Below are 22,928 nucleotides of genomic sequence, written 5' to 3'. Positions count from 1 at the left end.
TCATACATAAAATACTTGCCCAACGTTCAACAGACTCTCATGGGGAACATTAAATATGACACTGTTCTCCCTGCAAATCTTCCTAAGGAACGCGTATATGTAATCGACGGCTATCTTCTTGTAGAACCTCGACTCCCTTCTTGCTTTGATCACAGTGTTCCCGAGTATGTGGACCACCCCAGCGTCCCTGCAGCTGTTGAGAAACTCCCTCTCGTCCATCTCATTTTGGTTGCTTGACTGACCAGCCGATGATACTGTGTTGCTGCGTGGCGATTTAACTGGCACAATTGGGCTTTCTGAGGAGATTGTGAGGTTTTCTGATGAGAATGTGTGGTCCACATCGGAGAGGGTTGAGGTGGCGTTTGTCTGTAGAAGGGCTTCTCTTGATTGCTGTGTCTGCTGGCCGTATAAACTACTGTACTCGTCAGAGTCCGAGCAGCCTTCCATCATAGACTCGAGCCTTACGAACAAGAAGAGGCTGTCAAAGAGTTTCTTCTCGAAATTGTCGTCTTTCTTATGGAGGTCTTTGTACCCATATCTTGCAACGCAGCGAAACATGTGGAAATTCTTGGGCCCAATTCTCTTCACAAGGAACCTTTCTTCCTCGGGGACTGTATACACAGGAAGATACTTCACACAGACAAATACCACAACGGAATGGATCGCTGGAAGGTTGGTAATGAAGTGGGAGAAGATGCGGGGGACTCCACTTGCTAGCTCGGTGTAGACAAGCCCGATCCCTGGAACTCGGACGAGTCCCAAGCTGGGGCCAAGCCCAAGAATCCACGCCATTGACACCTTACTATGCATCTCAAACTCGTACCTTTTCAGTGTCCCGTAGTGCCAGACATGCATGATGACAAGAAAGGCCGCTGCAATCACCAGCGGGACCCACCCGCCCTGATCAACCTTGAAGAGCACCGCCGAGAAGTAAGTGCACTCAACTCCCAGGGATAGTCCAGTGAAGAGCAGAACGAGAAGCCAGTGGCAGTGCCACACTAAGATCATGATCAGAGTCATGAGCAAGGTTGTTGCGAGCATAACTATAACTACTGCTGTACCTGTTTATAGAGAGTGGAAAATCGTTAGGCAATGAAGTATGAGAACTTGAAGTAAGAATGATTTCAAGGGATCTAAGAAGGACAACTCACCATAAGCATTTCCAATTTGGCTTTGATTCTTGAAACCAGCGGTCACAGCAATGCAGAGGACCATCAAGATCCAATTCATGTCGGGAATATAGATCTGTCCGAGAAACTTCTTTGAGGTATGTACAACTTTGACTCTCGGAAAGCACCCAAGCGCAAGTGCCTGCTTGATTATCGAGAATGTGGCAGAAATTGTCGCCTGACTAGCCACTATTGCAGCTAAAGTCGCAACTATAAACATGGGCCAGTATATGGCATCTGTGACACAAGATGTAATTTAGCATCGTTGGGGAATATGCACTATTACTCGATGAGAAATTGAGAAGTACAGCTATTGCCAATGAACTCTAAATTTTAAAAACTGACCAGGAATGGATCGATAAAAGGCATCATAGACGTGCTCCTTGTTCATCATCAGGTAGGAAGCTTGACCCGAATAGGCTAAGAGAAGGCAAGGAAACACAACTATTGTGAAGGCAAGCTGTACAGCTGAAACTGGAAAATGGGCCAGGTCCGCAAAAAGTGCCTCAGTCCCTGTTGGAAACGAGACCAAAGAATAGATTAATCAATTTATATGCTGCCAGCAATGGGAAGAATAATTCCATGAAATCGGGAGATACAATCAAACTTACCTGTTATACAGAGAAGGATGCCTCCGAGTGAGGTCCAACCATCTTTTCCTCCGTGTTTCAGATACCGATATATGTACACAGGGGAGAAGGCTTTCAGAACACTACTGTCATATTTCCATATGTTGAATGCACCGACACCTCCGATTAATAGGAACCAAAGAAGGACAATCGGGGCAAAAAGCCATCCAACTTTATCTGTGCCGTAGTGCTGCATGCTGAAGAGGCCTACCAGGATCGCAACAGCCACAAGCACGACTACATCTGTTTCAAAGCAGACAACAAAGAAATGTCAAATTTCAAAAGAGAAGGAGATCTTGCACTTGAAAGACAGGGACAGAGAGATTCTGAATATGACATATAACCATTGCTCATTCGCGGATGGTCCACCTTGATCCCTCCAGCAGCAGAAAGAACTGTTAAGATGGCATGTTAGTATTTGCTGAAGGTCGATTGAATTATCTCGCAAAAGAGATATACAGCGAATGGTTATTGTTGGACCTATTAAAGAGACACATACATTATTATCCAAAAGGAAAAGAGACACCTAGCAAAGGAAGTCCCACCTGAAACTTTCCCACTTTGTTTTTACATCTGGGATGAGCATCAGAAAGGTCAAGGAGCAAGATGTCTACCTGATATAGCAGGAGTGAGGATTCCATCCCCAATCACCATGCAAGTGCCAACGAGGACGAGTATGAGGAGTCCATTTTTCCTGGACGAGTGCTTTTCCAACCACTTCTGTGTTTTTGCTGCAAATGATTTCTCAGGGAATGTGGAGCGACTGTACGTTGTAAGTTCTTCATCAGTCCGGTGTTGGTTTGGGATGGTTTTAATCTTTGCATGTCGACAAAGCAAAGAGTATAGAGCAAAGGTTCCCCCTGCACCATTAGGAAAAAATGTCATGACTTGTGCCTACCATATATCCTGAACATAAAAATTAGATGGACAGATGACCCGTCACTCAAGCAGCAGGAATCAAGAACATGCATAAAATGGACATTATCTGAGACTAGCAGTTAGTTATTGATTGGACATAAATGAATTTCCACAAAGGAACTAACGGTGAATCATTTATTAGATTGCTTTGGGCGGAGAATGAAAGATCACAGGCCATCATTTTGGCCTTAGAGTGAGTGAGATGATCATTACGCTAAAGTTTACACATCATAAAGAGCAATGAGGATTATCATGATGATGACTAGAAAATTAAAAAAGAAAAGAAGAGCAAATGGCTGAGCAATTTTGATCATATCCTCCTTAACTATTATTCATGTTAACAAAAGGGAGAGCCACAGATCGCCGAGCAATTCCTGTACAGATCAAGCATGTTTACCTTGACCATTGTCATTTGCTCTGCAGACGATGAAGACGTATTTGAGGAGCGGGATGAGGGTGAGAGAGTATATAATTAAGGAAAGAGCCCCAATCACATCCTCTGGATCCCGAATTCCCTTTGGGAAAGTATTGTAGAAGACATACAAGGGAGACGTGCCTAAGTCACCATAAACCACTCCGAGACTCTGGAACGATAGCCGGAGAAGCAACAAAGCCGAAAATTTCTGTCCAGATAGAAGAAGAAGAAGAAGAAGAAGAAGAAACAGAAGACCGAATGAAGAATAAGAAAGTCAGAGTCCAACAAGCAAAGATTCAGAATGCCCAGCAGTAAGTATAGTGTATTTGACTGTACCTTCTCTCTGTACATGTTTCTGAGCCTACCAGCCTCCTCATCCATGGGCTGATCAAGCTTCTGATCCAAAACCCACATGCTGCCTCTATTATTGGTATCATCACTGTCTCCATAAATTTCAACTGTTGAAGCCATCTCTGCAAACTTAATCGACTCTTTCTTCTATCTCCAAAAGCTCATCCCTGTATTTGGACTGGTGATAGCAGCTACAATTTGCTATTCCTTCCTGACAAATCCGAAGACCCAAAGACTCTTTTTAAATCTGAAACGTCAAACTTGCTATACGAAGTCCTAATTGTTCAGTCAAGTAGAGTCAGGAGGTCGGCAATAATAGGATCAAGTAAGAGAAAATTCAACAAGAAAAAAACTTGCAGAGAGAATCATCACAAATCAGAAGAAGAAGAAGAAGAAGAAGAAGAAGGAAAAAAAAACTTGACACTTATATCGAAATTAAGATCAAACTTTGATCAGCTAGACCAAAAGCGGCAAAATCAACTAATTCGAAGCTGCCCAACAGAAAGAAAGACATAGAGGAGCTGAGCTCAAGTCAAGAACAGGCCATGCCAGAGGAGTAGCAGCACAGAGATTGATAATCTGTTTAGCTCTGGAAGAAAATTTACCAGGTGGGGCAGGCCGCCCAGCTCATCCTCAGCCCACAGGATCAACCAAAGAAAATAGAACTTCTTCCCCCAAAGTACTTCCCTAAAATTCTCCAGAAAACCCAAAAATCTATTCCCAAGAAACACACACGAGAGGAAGAGAGAGAGAGAGAAGAGAGACCCTCCCTTCCCTTTCTTCCTTCCTTCTGTTGTTTTTTATTCAGCGCTCAACCCACAACAAAACACATGACCTCACAATCACAGGGCTCTGGAGTTGGCAGACAAAACTCTGCCACTCAAGACTCAGAGGCAGAGAACCAGAGAGAGAGAGAGAGAGGGAAAGGAGGTTCCTTTGATAATTGTACTGTACAGTCAGATGGGAGAGAGAGAGAGAGAGAGAGAGAGAGAGTAGAATATGTTAATGTTAATTTGGAGATGTCAAAGTAACTAAACAGCGAGCACGGGTCTAATACAGTGACTAACACTCCCATTTGATAATTTAGAGATTTTAAGTTTGATTCTTATCAATCGGATTATTCGTGTCTCTTTATTTAGATTTTATTTTTATTTCTTGTATTAGATCATGAATCTCTTATTGTAACCGAAAAAGTAACCAAACAGCAGATATTTTACCAAAAACCAAACGAAGGCAATAGACGGGGGCTTGGAATGGATTGGAGGGTGTTTGGAGTTCAGGAAACAGTGCCTCTTTTTTTTTTTTTATGGGTTGGAGTTTTTGTTCATGTTGAATAGGATCTTCCAATCAATGAATGAATGACTGAACAGAAACAAAGAAAGAAGGGTGAATCATCATAAAGTGTTCAATCTTTAATTCTTTCCTTTTCCTAAATGTTGTTAATTATAAGCTAAACATCAATTAATGTTTATAGTTTTTGTCGGGGCGTATATATAGTAACAAAAACAATGCGAGGACGAGATGATGTTATCTGGGGAAGGTGTCGTGCTTCTCTTTACTTGTCTATATATTATGATTTATAATATGAGTAAATATTATATTATAATTTATATGTGCATTATGAGGTCCCTCTCCCTCCCTTCGTCACTTCAATAATTTTTTTTTCAGGGTCAAGTCTTCACTTTATACTAACCCTTTTTATTAATCATATATAATATTGTCTTCGTTTTTATTTTGTATATAATAAAGAGTATGCATTCATCAAACTCGCATGCATTAGTATTAGATCGACAGTTGAAAACTATTTTTTGATTTCTAATTAAATATTAATTTGCTATGACAACGAGATTTTACACTATCAAACGAAGTGAAAAAGGGGAATAAAATCGTAGTTTCTTCTTTCTTTATTTATTGTTATTATTATTATTATTATTAAGGTGCGTGTATGTATGTTCCTGTGGTTGATTAACTGTGAGCGGGTGTCGGCACGCGCGGCTATTGGCAGTAGTCGTCCAATGCAAAGAGAGGGAAATCTCTACCGCAGTACTTCGATCGACTTGGACTTCCCTTGTTTACGAGGAGGGGAAGCAGGCCTTAATATTTCAACGGTAAAGAGGGCTTAAAGAAACTGTACGCTAATGGCATCATGTATTAATTATTTTTTTTCTAGAAGAGCTTTTTTGCATTTGTTGACTTTGTTGGGTTAAATACTAAAAGAGAACTTGCAAGTTGGTCAACTCAATGATCATATATATTATATGTATATATAACTTTTTTATGTATGCGCAGCCATAGGAACAGAGGACTATTACCATTGCCACGTCGATGTAAAGTTTCACTTCGGTTTTCCTCAGCCCCTCTCGGTTTAATTGGCCGAACTTTTAACGATCATAACAGGTGCATCTGCCCACTCTTTGAGTTTTTAATAGTACATACTCGACTGTTTCTTTCTAAATGGAACATCAGTCGTTCGGTATATATACATTCATATCATGATGTATTCTATGCTAAGTACTTTTGAGCATCTCTTCTGGTTTAAAAGGAGGGAGAACAAACACCCGTTGTAATGAGAAAACTGGAACCCGAAGAATCGATGTCTTACGGCTTCCTCTTTTCATCATTTATTATTATTACGATCCTGTTAGGTCTGAGTAAAGTAAGAAATTAGAATTGGAGAGAGCAAAGTTAATCCACAGTAAAACAAAACAAAAACCGGAGTTTTGGTTGTTTGGTATATATGTATGATTAAATTGCATTTGACATGGATAAAGAGGATATGGTATAGTAGCATGTATCCTCGTATAGGAATTAAGAAAATTTAGGCTCGATTATTATTAATGAAATTTTATGTGTCTATTTATTTAGTTTTTCATTTGCATCGATTAATATTAAGGGCTTCCTCTATAATTAAAAAGAATTTCTATTTGGGATGTGACACATAGAGAAAATCAAACTAATTAGTCAATTACCAGAAACTGCCATGCCCTTCGATTTATTAGCGAACTAACATCTGGGAGATACACATCTGATGATCATCATAATTATTAGAGGAAGAATATAGAGCTAGGAAATGCCCGAAAGTCGTTGTCATGCATGCACATGGCTGCTCTGGCTGGGTAAGCTAAAATTTTAGTATTTTTAAATTATTTTCTCATCTTTCTCTCAATCAAGTAAAATTGATGTCTTATCTTCTCATTGAAAAAAATGACATATAATACATATATATACACCTAAGATTACGAGACATTCTCCACATATCTAGCCAAAACTAATTCTCATAGTTCTACGAGGCATCGTCTTGGTTATAGCGATGAGGTGATTCTAGTGGATTTAAAGCTATGTGTTGTGGGCAATTAAGGTTTGTCTGCTCGGAACGCCATGCCTCATACTTAAGGAAAAGAGGAAAAAAGAAGGAAAAAAAGGAGGAGGAATTTTATATGTTTTCGAACATAACTAGAACAGCATGCATATAAAATCTGAGAGTAGATTCCTCTTGATTCCAAGATCTATCCCCCATTTTTAAAATCCTGAATACATACATATATACAGCAAAAATTACACCGCACGTGGGTAAAATCAGGGGCTAAATTTTTTAAGATCTTAATGTTGAAAATTTGCTATTTAATATTTTATTTAAGACGTACTGACGACTACGAACCCACCGTTGACATTGTTTTTCTAGGATGCGAATATTGAAGGGATCATTCCCATGTTGAATTGCAAAATCTCTCTCTCTCTATGATTTGGGGATCACTTGGAACAAATAGGCAATTTACGAATGGATCGGAGCCATGAACCCATATTATTAATGCAAGGAAAGAACCTCGATAGCAGATCATCACGATGTATATGCATGACTCCCCAACAAAAGAATTGGTCCATTTCTAGCGGCCCGGTTTTATATTATCGCATGATTCGCGATAGGACCATATTATTGGACATCACCATAATGTTGATCTATTATTTCATTTTTATGAGATGCAAGGATCTTAGTTGGCCCTTCCACTGAGGCCAGACCTTGCCGAGACATTGCTCCTCATGACAATATTGTCTCCGGTCTCATCCCTACGGCATCATCATCCTTGCAATAAGGGATGGTTAAAATTTGAGAGTGATTATGTGTGATCGATTAAGGATAATATATTATATTTTATCTAGTCCTTTGATATATTTATATATATATATATACATATATCTATATGTAAGACCTCAGATGTAAGTAGCGCTATGCCCCTTTGATCTCGATGATTGGGACTGGGAACTAAATAATAACCCATTCCTATCACCTAATAATTAAGATTAAAGAAACGGTTGCGATAACCTCTAATCTTTTACATGATATATATATATAGGGTAAATAACATAAAAAAATACGTACTATTCAAAAATTTCATAATCTAGCACGAACTTTAAAAAATTTTCTAAAAAAACACAAAATTTCAAAATCTTTCCTAATCTAGCACGCCATCTCCTTCCGTCCATTCTCCGCCGTTAAATTGCTTACGTGGCCGTTAATTAAATTCGTACTAGATTAGGGAATTTTTGAATAGTACGTGCTTTTTTAGATTATTTACCCTCTATATATATATATATATCAAATTGTACGTCTGAAATTTGTATGCCTCATTGTATTGTATAAAACAAATTAAGATAAGTCCATCTGTATATAGAGCGAGTTGGGTGGATTCCCCTCCCGCAGGCACTCACCTTTCTCTCTTTCTTATGATATATTTAGAAATAGAATCTTTTAATTTTTAATTAAATTTATGATACAAGTTTTTTTTATATGCATCACCTTATATTGGAAAGTTTAATAGGTCCGACTAATTTAAGTTCCAGCGATGTTGGCCCACTAAAAGATTATAAAGCTCTCCCAATCCTAAGTTTTTTTCAATCACAAGACTCACCAAATCACCTAAAACCAACCCATATTGATAAAAAAACCTATTTTAAATTATAACTAATTTAAGTATTTTTTTAAAGTAATTAAGTAATCTCTTTTTTCTTTTTTTTTGGTGATGTTAGATAAGTCCTTACTTTTTCGGTAAAAAGGAAGGTTACACCAGCTTGTTGACCAATACCGATTCTTGCTTAGATATCTACTTGGTTGTGACCAAGATATGCTATTAATGAATATTGAACCCTATCACAAGTAAAGTTCTCCACTTAAAATTAACCGGCCACTTAAGACCTATTATATTATCATCATGATTTTCTAATTAGAAATATTAGAAATTCAAAGTAAGATTAGCGGAAAGAAATGCTAGCTTTTATACTATATTAAATTCCACTTACTATAATTTTTTGAAAAATTTGAATCATTTACTGTCAATCAGGAGTTCAAAAGTTTTATACATAAGTAGTTTTTATCATTAGTTTTAATTATACTATATATATTAGTATTACACAAACTACTATGCTAAACCAAAAAAATTGATGAAATGTTTTTCTGACTCGCCACATTATGCTAGTAGTGCACCTAGTTTAATTAATGAACTAGTCCTTTTGTCCGCGTGTTGGAAGGTTTGCATTTATATATTTTAATTAATTTTTTGAAATATATTTCACATATATCAAGAACTGATGATTTGTTACTAATTAATTAACTTTATATTTTATGATTCTAGTCAATATTTTTGTAAATTGGGTTTTCAAATTTCATAGTAATTATAGATGGTATGATATGATAGTGATAGAGGATAATAGTTTTGATACTTATTATATATGTCAAGTAGCTAGTTGACAATGGAAAAATATTTACTGATGGAATATAAAATGAAATACTTTGTAATCAAATATAAAAGGATGTAAAGGATGGAGAATATTTCAAAATTGGAGTTCAAGAAATAATACGAAGAAGCAACGATAAGAGCAACATAATTAATATTTAATATTCTTAGATTAATTTTTTAGTGCATATATGGAAACTACATAATTAATTTTTTAATTAAAGATTGGTTGGCGAATAGTGAGGAATGATAGTTTTCATCCAATTTTTAGAAATTTATTACAATTTAAAACAATGTAACATGCTCACGCATTTGAATCAATTATTAATGGCATGAATTTTTTTGTTACATTAATGGAATGAATTTTGGTTAAAAGTATGATCCACAGTGAGAGATCTAATACATCTTATTTGCATACATATAAAAAATTATTTTTAAAATTTTGGTATATACTAAAACTTGCAAACTTAACATTAGAGTACACCAAAATCACATTTAAAATTAAATATGCAAGGAAAAATATTTTTTTTTGTTGCTTATGTACTCCTTATTTGTCCCATGTCTTTCTATCTCGGTCGATTTTCCATTCTTTCATAAGAGTCTTTTATAGCATTAATTCTAATATGTTTCTTAAAACCGAAGTGCACTTGAATATATTTCTTGAATTTTATACTTTATTTTAGAGTTCTCATCATCTAGAGCATATTTATGATTTATCTGAGACACGTGGCGATATGTATTTGATTTTAAAATCAGATATTCCACTGTAATGTGTATTTAATTAGCACCCATCAGATACTTATTTGGATTCATAGCAAAATTGGAAAGTATTTAACTCAATCTATATAGTAAAATAATCATAGATGAAGCTGGCTATTATCTAAAATTGAATCAGGTTGAAGTCAAATCGGATCCCCTCTGTTGCATACCAATAGTATTGTAAACCCAAGAAATCAAATTTTAGTTTGGCACCATTAGCTTAAATATATGAATAATTGAGTTTATCAATAAATTTGATGAAATAATCCCATTTTATTATATTAGTTTGGATTGATAAGTTCAGGTATTATAAATTTCTTTGTTATGCTGATGTTTTTAAATATAAATAGAAGATTTAATAACAATAATTATAAAGATAGAATAAAGAATTGACGATCAGTTAAGAATTCGAGACATCACAATGAAGTAACATTCTAACACTCCAATAGCACTAAATTCATTTTTGTTTCTCCACTAATTTTACATAAATAAAGGTTTGTTCTAGTATAATTTTGAGAAGAAATGTATGTTGGAGTCATTTGCATCAAAATGATATTTTGCTCCACTTTTGGAGGATGTGTCATGTTGAGTTAACTGTATAGTAGTTAAGTTGAATTAATTTTAAAGCTCTTTTGAAGGAAATAAGAAGAAATCAGAAGAAGATACAAAAACGTAAAATCAATCAAATTTTGTAGATAAATTATGAAAACGTTGAAAAAAGGGATAGGAATTATAAAAGTAGGGAATACGTGGCCTCCCCAGATTGACACGGACAAAGTTCAGTTATTTAGTTAATTTTTCCAAAATTTTCCATATCTTAAAAAATTCCTATAACTTACATAATCTTTTACTTTTATCCCTCTAATCCTTTACGATATATTTGATTACAATTCGCACATATTTTTCTCCTTCCTTTCTAAGCACATATCCTTGAAAGTTAATTTTGACACAGAATACATGCTATTTATGTTGTAAAAACATTAAATTATAATTATTTTAATGTACTATACATATATGTTTTACGCCATTGTTGAAAGATTTTCTTTTCGTAAATCTTTCCATCTAACCAATGTACCATTTATCCTGATCAGTATATTATCTATGAAGCAACTGTTAAAATCATTAAACTAACCCCATTTCAAGCATCAAGCATAACAAACGAAAATGAATCTAAATAATTTTTATGCAATTTTTCATTAACTTTTCCTTCTTTTTAGGTAATAATTTTATCATTTTCTCTCTCTTTCATTTTCATCCAAATAATTTTGGGAACAACATGACCTATTAATAAAACATGGCAAATTTTAATATAGTCTTGATGTCGGTTATATTTGTATTACTTACTGCATTGCAATATTATTGATTTTCTTTGGAATTTTTTCACTCCGAATCGTGCTCCCATATATACTATTTTAGTTAGCGTTCTTTTTCTTTTTTTTTATCTCAATAATATTAAAAACTAACGTGCATTGGTTCAAATAGTTTGGTACTTGTTTTGTTTAAGCAAAGTATCGGGTTCAAATAATTGTGAATGCAGAAAATTCACGCTGAGAGAGTTTTACCCCTTAGTGGGCCAATCCAGTTAGACTAGATTAGTCGAGGTTCAATTGGGCTTCCGGACATCAGGATTTATACCGAATAAATAATATTAAAATGTTTCTTAAGTTAAATGAAGAGAATATATATTATATATCCACCATAAAATTTTTAAAATTAATTTGTTTATTGTCTTTCTCTCATAAAAAGAGAGAAAAAAAATATATCGTTATGGCCTTTATTTCTAAAACTAATTATTGCACCACGTTTTTTATCCGCAGCATCGTGTTGGTGTTACTACCTATTTTCCTTTTCCTTTCCGCAATGTCATGAAATAGTCAGTATTTTGTTTTTGGTCATTTTCAAGTAATCAGTATCTGTATCAGTATTGAATACTAATTTTGACCCAAATTTAATTCATCGATATATCTATATCAGGTTATCAATCTACAAAGGTTTAATCCAGGTCGAGTGAATAATTTGCAATATCATAATATTAAAGAGAGTTGTCTTTCTATTGCATTCATCGTGTTTAGTAACCTTTGAGGTCTCTGATCTCTATATTGTCCTCCATAATATTTTCCTAACCGCAAGTTCCGATGAGTTATGGGGGAAAAAAAAGGAGAGAGCAACATGCCGAATATCATTTGTGTGCGCAAATAATGTATTATTAATATCAATTTAATTCATGCTATACTAGTTGCGTAATTCTGTTACCCTTTTCCGTCGACATAAGTATTATGTATATGTATGTGGTGTATAGTTTGTCTTTATTTATAGGATCAATCCATAAATGTATATGTGGATGTGTATATATGTAGCAGAATATATATACATACATACATACATACATATATATATATTCCTTGGTGTTCCGATAAGATGAAAAGTCAATTATTGCAAGCCTCGATTGCGACCTCAATTTAATCAACAAACAGATCATAGAATGACTTCGTATCCATCATATACGCCCACTCACCCATACAAAATTATAAAATCTCCGTCAAGTCCCACCACATCTATAATGCTTCTACAATATATATATATATATATATATATATAGTATGTATATGTGGTGGCAAATTATCATATATTATGTAATGATGAGTTTATTCCACATGGCCATACCGATCACGGGATCTAAATTCACGACCTCGATAATTATCCGCAAGAGATATGTACGTATATCATAATGATCGTCCGCGCTGATTCTTAATTAGGAATCATTTGGCTAATTAAACATGCGGATTAAGTTCAGTGGGAAGCGCGTTCTCTCTCTCTCTCTCTCTCTCTCTCTTTCAATTTAGCAATTAATTTGATCATGCATGATATTTACGCACATATAGTTTGTCAGATTGCGATTTTTCTATTTGGAGAATGCGACACATAATAATCTGCCCATCAAGAATTGGCAAGTTACGTCACGCACGTAAAAGAACCGAACAAGAACATGTCCAACTTCACTTTTGCTACCAAAAAGGCAGGATGTGTATGTATAATCATGATGTCTGCCGAGTTAATTGGACTAACTTATCATTATATACATAGATATTTATATATATATAATATAGTATGATAAAGATTTTATTGATTAATTGATAAAATTAATGGAAGAGAAATACCGTTTGTCATTTCCTATGTAATCAACTGCCTAATCTAATTATCCTTGACTGATAAGCTTGTATTATCTTAATATGCAAAGATTGTACTCATTCAAATTCAACGAGAAAATCTAATCTATACAAAAGGGGGAAAAAAAGAAGAAGGAAATTCAATGAGAAAAAACACACGGGATTGAAAATTAATTTAATCTTTATCTTCACAAGCGACTTTCTTTCCCTTTTCTAAATTTTAAAAATTTTAGTCATAATAATTTTGCACTTGGGGATGACATCAGCGAGAAGCAAGTTGACAATACACACACGCATATTATATAATTACTAATAAACTATATATAATTACCAATTAAAAATAAATAAAAATTTAGAAATTCTCCCTCCCCGTCTCTTTCTGACCGACGGTATAGTTTACTCAAAATTGAGATAAACCAACGGCCCTGCGGTGGTGCAACAAAATAGCAGCCCAGTAAAGGCCCAGCGAGGAGCCCATTGTGATTTTTTACTGAGTTTCGGCCCAACATTTAGGCCCATTTATTTTCTTTCCCTTAATGTATCTTTCCAAACGAATATCCAGCACACCATGCATATCTATAGGTAGCACTAGCAGACTACACTTCGGGTTACTTGATAGACATAATGGGCCTATGATGTTGCTAGACGGGCGGCCAACCGATTCTGTTGAGGAGTAAAAATGGGATAAATCCCACATCGGAAAAGAAAAAGAATATCCATGGGTTTATATGAGACTTGGGTACCACCACTTATCAGCTTGAGCTTTTAAGTGAAAATGAGCCTAAGCCTGTATAACCCCAATGGAAATTTAATATGGTATCAGAGCCCAGGTTAAGCGTAGCGCGCCCACGCGCGTGTGCGCACCCACATCATGTCAGGCTCAATATGTCCGAGTGCAGCCAAAGTGTGCGCCTCATGTTAGTTCCCCCTTTCCCGAGCACGGAAGAAGAGCCCGGCTCGAGGTCAATTGTTGAGGGCGGGTGTTTAAGGGCACGTGACAACTGCGGACTGTCCATGTGCTGGCATACTGTGCGTGCTAAATGCAGGTTCGAATTCATTCCCTAGCGGATATTCCACGGTGTTCATACATTCCCCTGCCACTTGCAATGACCTTCGGGAAAGATAACTGCGGACAAGAGCATGAACACGATGCGATAAATCGAGTCGATTATATATATTTCTACTATGGGAAGCTACTCTTGCTGGCTCATCTACATGATCAATATAAAAAGAATCAAAAGTAGCCCCTCCATTTTCCGAGAAAGTGACGTCTGCATCATCAAATTTCTGAAAAAAATGGATTTTTTTTATATGAACACAAATGGAGTCTTCATTCTTCGAAAAAGCAAATGCAAGGCAAAGGCCACGCTAGGCTCAGCCTTATGTTACATAGTATATTTTTTTTAAGTCAAATACAATGATAATGCACTCCGTTAAAAAAATTAAATACATTTTTAATCATTTGTTGTGCAAATATATAAGCTATAAAATGCTAAGCAGTACATATCTTAAAGAGTGTTTAAATCTTAATCTTTAGTTTATGATCATTTATTAACCTTTCAATTGTCATATAATCAAACTTAGAAAGAATAGGTGAAAAAGGGGTGCTGATTATACTGATGGAACAAGTTGGAAGAAATATTGGCTTTTTATACCATATTAATCTATTCTCAATGAAGAACATAAAGCTTTATTAAACTAATTAATGTACTTATAATACTATTGATTAAATAACTTTAATCTATCCTGCAGTATTGCGTGGATCTTCTCTAGTATGGTTTAAGATTAGATTTGCGATAAGAATCAAAAGGAAACCCCATTTAAGTGCACACAAAAAAAAATGAATTAGTAGATGGAAAAAAAATAAAAATAACAACAAAGTTGTGAGAAAATTGATAAAAAAATACTTGCTCTTATAAATTAAGGAAAATTTATTTGAGAAATGAAGCGTAGTGCAGTGATACAAGTCATTATCTATGAACTAAGAGGTTATGAATTCGATTTTCGTTAGATGACTACTTCTGCCCTTTATTTAGTTATATATTTTTTTGTACTAAACTCATGCGCTTTTCTTATAACCGAAAGAAAGGTGAAAATTATATAAATGAGATGCGATTTTCCAAAATTCCCTATTTTCTCATATGATTTAAATTTTGTCCCAAAATTTCTATCATTAAAATATTTTCAGGAGGTCCAAGTCCTTTTCATCTTTAGAATTTTGTGCCCCGTGTCTTTCATATTTGGAAGAAATTTGCTGGGAACGTAAGCTGGGTGGAAGCCTGTTCCTTGCCCGAAAGCTCCAAAATGGGTAGAAGGGATAGGTTCCGAATGATCGGCGTTGTACGAGAATTAAAGGTGTATGGTATTGAAATGTGAGAATGGTAAATATGTAGGTGCAGTGCAAGGAATGTAACTGTATGGGAAAAGTAAAGGATAAAGGAACAAAAAGATACATTAAAGATGCATATTTTGTAGTTGTGTCGAAGGGCTTTATAAATGAATAACGAACCGGTATAAATAACCTAGGATAGAGCCCAAGATAGAGTAATCGGGAATCATCTAGAAGAAACAAACCAAATAAAGACTATCTTTTAAATTACTTACCTATTTGGAGATGTCTTCTCCACTTATTGACTAAATATCTAAGACTAATAAAAGAAAGAAATAACACTCTAATATTCTTGGAGAACAATCTCCAATTATTCCTAACTATGATAGAAAATACATAAAGCAAGGAAATCAAACAACGGGAATTTCCCTAAATTGGTGCACGTTCTCTCTCCTCTTGTTTGGAAATGCATGGACGTCTTTTTTGAAATTCTCACCATCTTGATTCTTTATAAGCCAACCACATGCAATAAATTCCATTTCTTATTTGGAGCTTTATGTATATAATAACTTTCCTCTGTCATGAGCTTCAAGTGCATAATAGTATACTTTCAATTGAGCATCGACGATATATCCTTTCTTGCCGTCTTGAGAATTGTCCATGTTCATTCTCGCATTAGTTTGGAAATGACCCGTAGCTTTTCATCCTTGAGCCGTCCAATCTCCACACGGCTGTTCAAAATCGGGTGATGCCGCAAGCTTAGATAGGGTGTCTTGGCCTTTAATCACAGGCCAGTCTCCTTGCATGGGCCTTGGTTTTCCAATCCAATCAATAACGGGCTGCCTCGTGAGGCCAATTACATCCATAAAATTCATCCTTTCCATCACGTGCCCCACGAGCTCCTCAGTTATCGCTAGGTGCGGAAATTGAGTGTAAACACAAACATAGCATTAGAGATTGAAATTACCATTTTTTTAATTTATTATCAACATGTTTGAGGTTCTTTACCCCCCCCCCCCCCCCCCCCCCCCCCCCCCCCCCCCCCAATACCTCCAGCTCCGTAACAGGTTCTTCCAAAGCCAAGTATCGGAAGGAATGGTCTTACCGATCTCCAAGTCATAATGCAATCATAAGCGACCAGAACTGGAATCGGTGGAATTAAAAAAAAAAAAGGAAAAATCTCGTATTAATCGACTCAGCTTGTCATGATCAAAAATCCAAACCCCCCACATCATTCCTTAAGGCCAAAATTTTTATGAAACCTAGGATTCACATCGCAGATGTAGTACCATGAAAGAAACGGGTATTTAGCGTTTTCCTTCTAGGAGCCAGTCAAATCTCGATTTTAAAATCCAAAACCCCCTTTCCTTTCATTTCATCACTCAAAGTATCCTGAAAATCCTTTCTCAGGGACTTTTCCAAGTCAATAAAAAATCTAACGAGGAGGAAGCTAATTTTCTTTGGACACCCAGCCAGTCGAGCCGAAACACTTTATTTATTTATTTTTGAAATATGTTGCCAAAAACCTATGGAAATTTGTGAATCGTAGGTTTTTCATAAAATTTTGGCATTTAAAAAGGGGGATCCATTAGAGAGCCACGTGGTTTCAAAATGGGAAAGGTCTTAATTTGTGGAAGAGGATATGCCCTTGGAAGATGGGCCATCTGATCTCCGCATATCCTCTGGAAGGGATTAGCCACGGCTCTACCTAGCCTTTCTCGAATGAGTCCCATGAATATCTAAGGTTAGTCCAAGTAAACCAAGACCCTAAAAAAACCCAAGTTCAACGAGTAGCAATTATTATGCGTGTCACTAAATTGAGTCTATCTAGAAAATGGAAAGGTCTTTGTAGATGAGGAGGGCAGTGGTCAGAATGTGCCCTTGGAAGATGGCCATCTCTGCATTACGCAAGAGTAAGTATATCCTCTGGGAGGGATTAGTCCCGGTTCTGTCTAGCCTTTCTTGGATGAGCCCGATAAATATCTAAGGTTATTTTTCCCCAAATACGCCAAGACCCTAAAAATCCAAGTCCAACTAATAGCAATTATTAAACGTTTCATTAAACCAAATCCCTCTAGAAATAAAGAGGGAAAGAGGGTACAAGTGCAGTTTAAAACTTCACAATCATTGTATCCGCACTATACGCCGTCTTAAAGAGGAAAAAGAGTTAATTGTCTAAATAAATACAATTTTTTTTATATATATTTTATCAATCCTAGTACGATCTTTTTTTTTTTTACCTAAAAATGTACGAACTCTTAATTTGATATCAATTTTAGTACGCATCAGCTTTTCCGTTAATTTAAACGAGAATTTATGGCCACACCCTCCGATCGAGGTAGCTGAAGTTTTCGATAACGTTATAGGGGCGGCGGCGGGCCCCGATGAGGTCCTCATTGCTCGAATTCGAAAAAAGAAAAATGTAAAATCTAGAAAAGAATGAAGGATTTAGGTGGTGAAAGTTTCATCGACAAACACCATCCCCTAATTGGGGTCACCGGAGATCCTTGCCGTCATGGGCAACCCCGATTGGGCGGACGGTGATTATCGTTGAGGCCCTCCAATCAAAAAATTAGAAGTCGCGCTAGCATTGATATCAAATTGATAGTTTGCGTATTTTTTGATTAAGAAAAAAAGTTCATGGTAAAATTGATAAAATGTGAAAAATTTGTGGGTTTTTAGGCAATTAATCCGGGGGAAAACTCGTGCCCCACAGAAAATCAACTTAGTTATTGTCCCAAGGTACCAAAGCAGAAAACTTGACGATGAGATGACAGGTAAAGTCAACACACGAGAGAGAGAGAGAGAGAGAGAGAGAGCGGAAGAGAAGGGAATAGAAGAGATCGCCAGTTATTAGAGTTGAGTATGGAGTCTCCGTTCAAGGAGGACGCGCTGAAGGGGAAAGTGGCCCTGCTGACGGGCGGAGGCTCCGGGATAGGCTTCGAGATAGCCCTCCAGCTGGGCAACCACGGGGCCTCTGTCGCCATCATGGGCCGCCGCAAGAACGTCCTTGACTCCGCCGTGGCCTCTCTCCATTACCATGGCATCCCCGTAATTAGCTAATCTCTTGATTCCCCCCACTCCCTCCACCCCGTCCCTCTACACAGTGCCGCCATGTGTTTTGATCATATGATGAACGAACGCTAGCTGTCTCTGGGTCTGTTTTCTCATCGGGTTCAGTAGAGTATTGTGTTGGGGTGATAGATTCGATTCGATATGCGACTTGTTCATAGGCTAGTCACTGAAAGGAGATTTCTAGATGAGTAGGACGACTGACTCATAGCTGTTATTGAGGAAGATAATGAAAATTAGATGATAATAAAGTCGTGGACTTGCATTTCTCTTTCAATTGGAACATATACACCTTAATAGACCGTGTGAGAATCCGGAAGGAGTTTCAACTATGTTATCAGCATTCTAATGCTCATCAGTGGGCCTGCCCTTATGCATATGTTTCCTCAATGTCATACAGAAACTTTGTACTTCTTGGTTGAATGATCAGTGTGTCTACTGTCATGTTGCAGTGTATTGGACTAGAGGGAGATGTTCGTAAGAAAGAAGATGCAGTTAGAGTCGTGGAATCGACTGCGAAGCATTTTGGAAGGCTCGACATCCTCGTGAATGCTGCAGCCGGCAATTTCCTTGTGGCTGCAGAGGATTTATCCCCCAATGGCTTCAGAACAGGTTGATTTTATCTTCAGCATTCAGCCCCACCAATCTACATTTGCTTTTCACTAAAAGGTGTTGCTCCTTTCCGAACAAAACTCTGACAGGATTCTTAATCCGAGAAATGTTCAATGCTTCCGATAAGATTGGCTCTTTCCTATATGGTTACCCCAATTCGGGTTGGACGGCTGGCATCAACTTAGCTCTCCTAAATGCGCGAGTCAGAAGAGTAAATCTATCTAGTTGAGAATTGAATATACTAAATGCTCCTCTTGGTTGTTCGTATGTGAAGTTATGGAAATAGACTCCGTTGGCACTTTCACGATGTGCCACGAAGCACTCAAATATCTGAAGAAAGGGGGACTGGGGAAGGAGCCATCTTGTGGAGGAACAATCATAAACATAAGCGCGACATTGCATTATACAGCTTCTTGGTACCAAATCCATGTATCGGCTGCAAAGGTCTGTTTTTATTTGGTGTCTAATCTGCAGCCTCTACCATATAGGCTTCTGATTCTTGTGGAGTCTTGCCCTCTTTTGAGTATACCTGCAGGCCGCAGTTGATAGCATTACAAGAAGCTTGGCTCTCGAGTGGGGGACGGACTATGACATAACAGTTAATGGAATCGCTCCGGGGCCTATAAAGGACACTGCAGGTCTCAGCAAGCTCAAGCCTGAAGAGATCTCGAGCACGTTCGAGAAAATGCCTCTCTACAAGCTAGGGGACAAGTGGGATATTGCAATGGCAGCTATTTATCTTGCATCTGATTCAGGTTAACTCTCTTTCTCATATTTAGTCGTTATGTCCTAGTCACTCGTGAGATGAAGATGATTGACAGTGCGTTTCTCTGTGTGTGAAGGGAAACACGTCAACGGAATGACATTGCTTGTCGATGGAGGGCAATGGCTTAGCAGTCCTCGACATATGCCAAATGAGGTGGTAAAGCAACAAGCAAGGGCAGTGGAGAGGCAGTCTAGAAATTCTGCAGTTGGTATTCCTAACAGCAAGATGTAGCCTTGTCTATTTCATGATGACTTTATATAATTCCACGTACGGTTGTTGTTTGTTCAAAAAAAGACGTACTAATAATCCGGTTCTGTTGCTGATTGAGAAACAAAGTTCGATGATGAAACAATCGTGTAGCTATATCATATTTATGTTAGTAATTTTCTTCTTCTCCTGAAGTATTTTTTCTCTCTCTCTATATATATATATTTTGGCCACTTTTCCCCAGATTTTCACTAGGAACTATAAACTAGTACTGTCCATATATAAATAATTTTTTAATAAGATAATTGTAAGAAATTTATTATTTGTACAAATCTTTATTAGCACTAGAATTTCGTTATATCTATAATACATAATGTGAAGGAGAATTTGTATATTTATTGAGCATTAAATGTACCAATATAAATAACTCTTTTTTTTTTTGTAAAATGTTAATCAATTCTAATTTTGTTATCTAGAAAATAATTCATATAAAAAAATATTGAAACATTTACTATATATATATAATCAGACAAGTGGAGTCCAAAGAATCGTATTCTGAAACCGTTGGTTCCTTATCAAATTTTTGAAAATCCTCAAATTGTGGTAAAAGGACTCTTTGGTGCTCGATTTTAATAACCTTTTAAGGATGAGTAAACCAAAGAGGCAATCAGATTACTTATTAACGAATAGGCAATTTGAATGTGTTTGGATTTAAAATTGAGTTGAATTAAGTTTTGATTTTAATTGATTTGTAATGATTGTATTATTAAATTATGAGAAAAAGTATGAAAAAGTAATGAATAGTTGAGATAAAGTAATAATTAAGTAATGATTGTGTTACTGAATTATGAGAAAAAGTAATGATTAAATAATAATTGTGTTGTTGAATTGAAGATAAGTGAAGTGGAGTTAAAAAATATTCAAAATCCAAACACGCCCGCGCCTCTGTCTCGTTGCCTTTGGCCCTTCGCTCAGCTACGTCTCCCCCTCTCTCCCCTTGATTCTCTCTCGGTCGAAGACGATGAAAGAGGAAGCAACTTTTCTTCTCTGGTAGAGGCCCAATCTCATCACAGTAATTTCTTCTTCTTGATCTAGCCTGCGTTGCTGCCTAGCAGTAGAATCATTGCAAGTTCATTTTCGGGACGATCTCTTATCGGGCTATTTTCCTCATGTTTGACCGGTGCTCTTTTTTGTGAGACGTTGTTGCTGCTTTTCGATGGAATTCATGTCCTGTTCTTCCGATCAGTGTTTGTTGGCTAGAAATATCGTGTCTTTCTTCAGTTTGATGGTTGTATTTCCATAGTACTGATTGTGTTTGATTGACCACTTCGGTGGACTCTGTTGGTGGAGTGTACCAACTCCAATCTCTTCGCCTCCTCCACGCCCGAGCTTCTGTCTGCCCTAGCTCAACCAGATTCAATTTAGGTTGGGTCTTGAGTCAATTGACCTCAGCCACATCCTTGATCCCTTTGACCCCGTTCTTGATCCAATGTGAGTCCTGGGGATAGAGGGACTTGAACCCTCACGGTTTTTAAAGTTGTATAGTATTGTGGTAGTCGAAACAATCGATTCCCCGCCTTAGATGATGTCCTCGAAGGGTGAGCCGCTGCCAAAAACCTTCTTTATGCGGTTACTTTATTTGGTGAGCCGCTGCCAGCAAACTTCTTTGTCTTGAATTGGTGCTGATTCCATAAATTTTTAATAGTATCGGACAAGAGCAAAGCGATGTGGGATTAAGGTCTCAATCTCATTTCTTCATCATTCTGCAGATTTTCTTTTAGAATTCTGTTATTAGGTTTCCGATTTGGATCCCTCTTGAAGTTTCTCTCTCTTGCTTGCGATGTATTGTATCTATTTCTAGAAAATTGATTTTCAAATTCATCCTGCAGTTTTTGTTTTGCATTGCATAATCAACTGTCTCCACTTGGTGTTGGGATCCTTCCGGGTCAGGTTGGTTAAGTCCGTAATGAAGGATATAGGGCAGGATCTGGTTAGATGTATCACGGAGAAGGAAGTAAAAGAAGCTTCTGATCTCATGAACAAGTTACTTCAGAGAAATAAGAAATTTATTGAAAAGAAGCTTGATGAAATCAAGAGAAATGGAACTATTTGGACCCGAAGCAGTGGTTGGCAAATATAAAGAATATGTAAAGGACGAGGAAGAAGATTACTTTTGGTGGTTAGATCTTCCACATGTACTGGTAAGCATGTGGACATTCACTGTCTTCTCTACTATGATTGAAACTGCTAACCCAATCTTTGAAAGCAAAGAAAAAATGAACATGAACACTCTGTGTTGTGCAACGATAATACACTCTATGCATTTGAATTGACTGCCGATTTTCCATATCGTAGTTTGATGTAGTTTATAGCACTCTTATGAGCACCTTGGTGGCATCTGCTATTTACACAATTTTATCATCTATAGAAACATGTGGTAGAATCATGTTAATTGTTCTGGATTTTCGGTAGATTAGCGAGTTCTGCAGTACATATCCTACATATCTTCAAAATTAGCCAGGCTCACCTGTGCCTTTGGTTTCAATTTGTAAACTGGAAAATCCAGTGCATTGAAAAGATAGTTTCTCTTTCATTTTACTGTGCATTGATACATGATGCAAGATGGGGAGCAAAGGGTCAGGTTCTATACTTTGGAAATGGCTGCAGATTTTGAGCTGGAACCATAGCCATGTCATGTCGTTGCTTTCAGAGATCCAGGTGACTACAAAAACCTTTGTTACATAATTCAGGCTCATACGGAGATGCTGGGAAATGACCATGCTTCTATAGTTGCTCGCCCTCCAA

The 22,928-nt window shown here is 36.8% G+C and overlaps 2 protein-coding genes across 3 annotated transcripts; one reads left to right on the top strand and one right to left on the bottom strand.

Annotated features, from left to right (window-relative positions):
• On the bottom strand, positions 1–4,436 carry LOC116207656 (potassium transporter 11). Its single transcript, XM_031540706.1, has 9 exons — positions 4,088–4,436; positions 3,468–3,693; positions 3,114–3,339; positions 2,413–2,658; positions 2,143–2,193; positions 1,781–2,041; positions 1,515–1,682; positions 1,152–1,406; positions 1–1,061 (listed from the first exon to the last, which is right to left on the bottom strand). The coding sequence occupies exons 2-9, from the start codon at positions 3,600–3,602 to the stop codon at positions 1–3; spliced, it is 2,403 nt and encodes an 800-aa protein (XP_031396566.1). The 5' UTR covers positions 3,603–3,693; positions 4,088–4,436.
• A 13,790-nt stretch (positions 4,437–18,226) lies between these two features.
• On the top strand, positions 18,227–20,317 carry LOC116206677 (peroxisomal 2,4-dienoyl-CoA reductase-like). Of its 2 annotated transcripts, XM_031539473.1 has the most exons (5): positions 18,227–18,517; positions 18,991–19,150; positions 19,425–19,594; positions 19,686–19,905; positions 19,993–20,317. In XM_031539473.1, the coding sequence occupies exons 1-5, from the start codon at positions 18,332–18,334 to the stop codon at positions 20,145–20,147; spliced, it is 891 nt and encodes a 296-aa protein (XP_031395333.1). In that variant the 5' UTR covers positions 18,227–18,331; the 3' UTR covers positions 20,148–20,317. The 2 variants fall into 2 exon arrangements, with proteins under 2 accessions (XP_031395333.1, XP_031395334.1); XM_031539474.1 differs by lacking the exon at positions 18,227–18,517 and having other exon boundaries at positions 19,240–19,594.
• Positions 20,318–22,928: the final 2,611 nt, after the last annotated feature.

Source organism: Punica granatum, chromosome 5 (assembly GCF_007655135.1).
Source record: "Punica granatum isolate Tunisia-2019 chromosome 5, ASM765513v2, whole genome shotgun sequence".
Lineage (NCBI taxonomy): Eukaryota > Viridiplantae > Streptophyta > Magnoliopsida > Myrtales > Lythraceae > Punica > Punica granatum.
The sequence above is the reverse complement of the archived record's forward strand: the minus strand, read 5'-3'. Positions and strand labels throughout refer to the sequence as shown.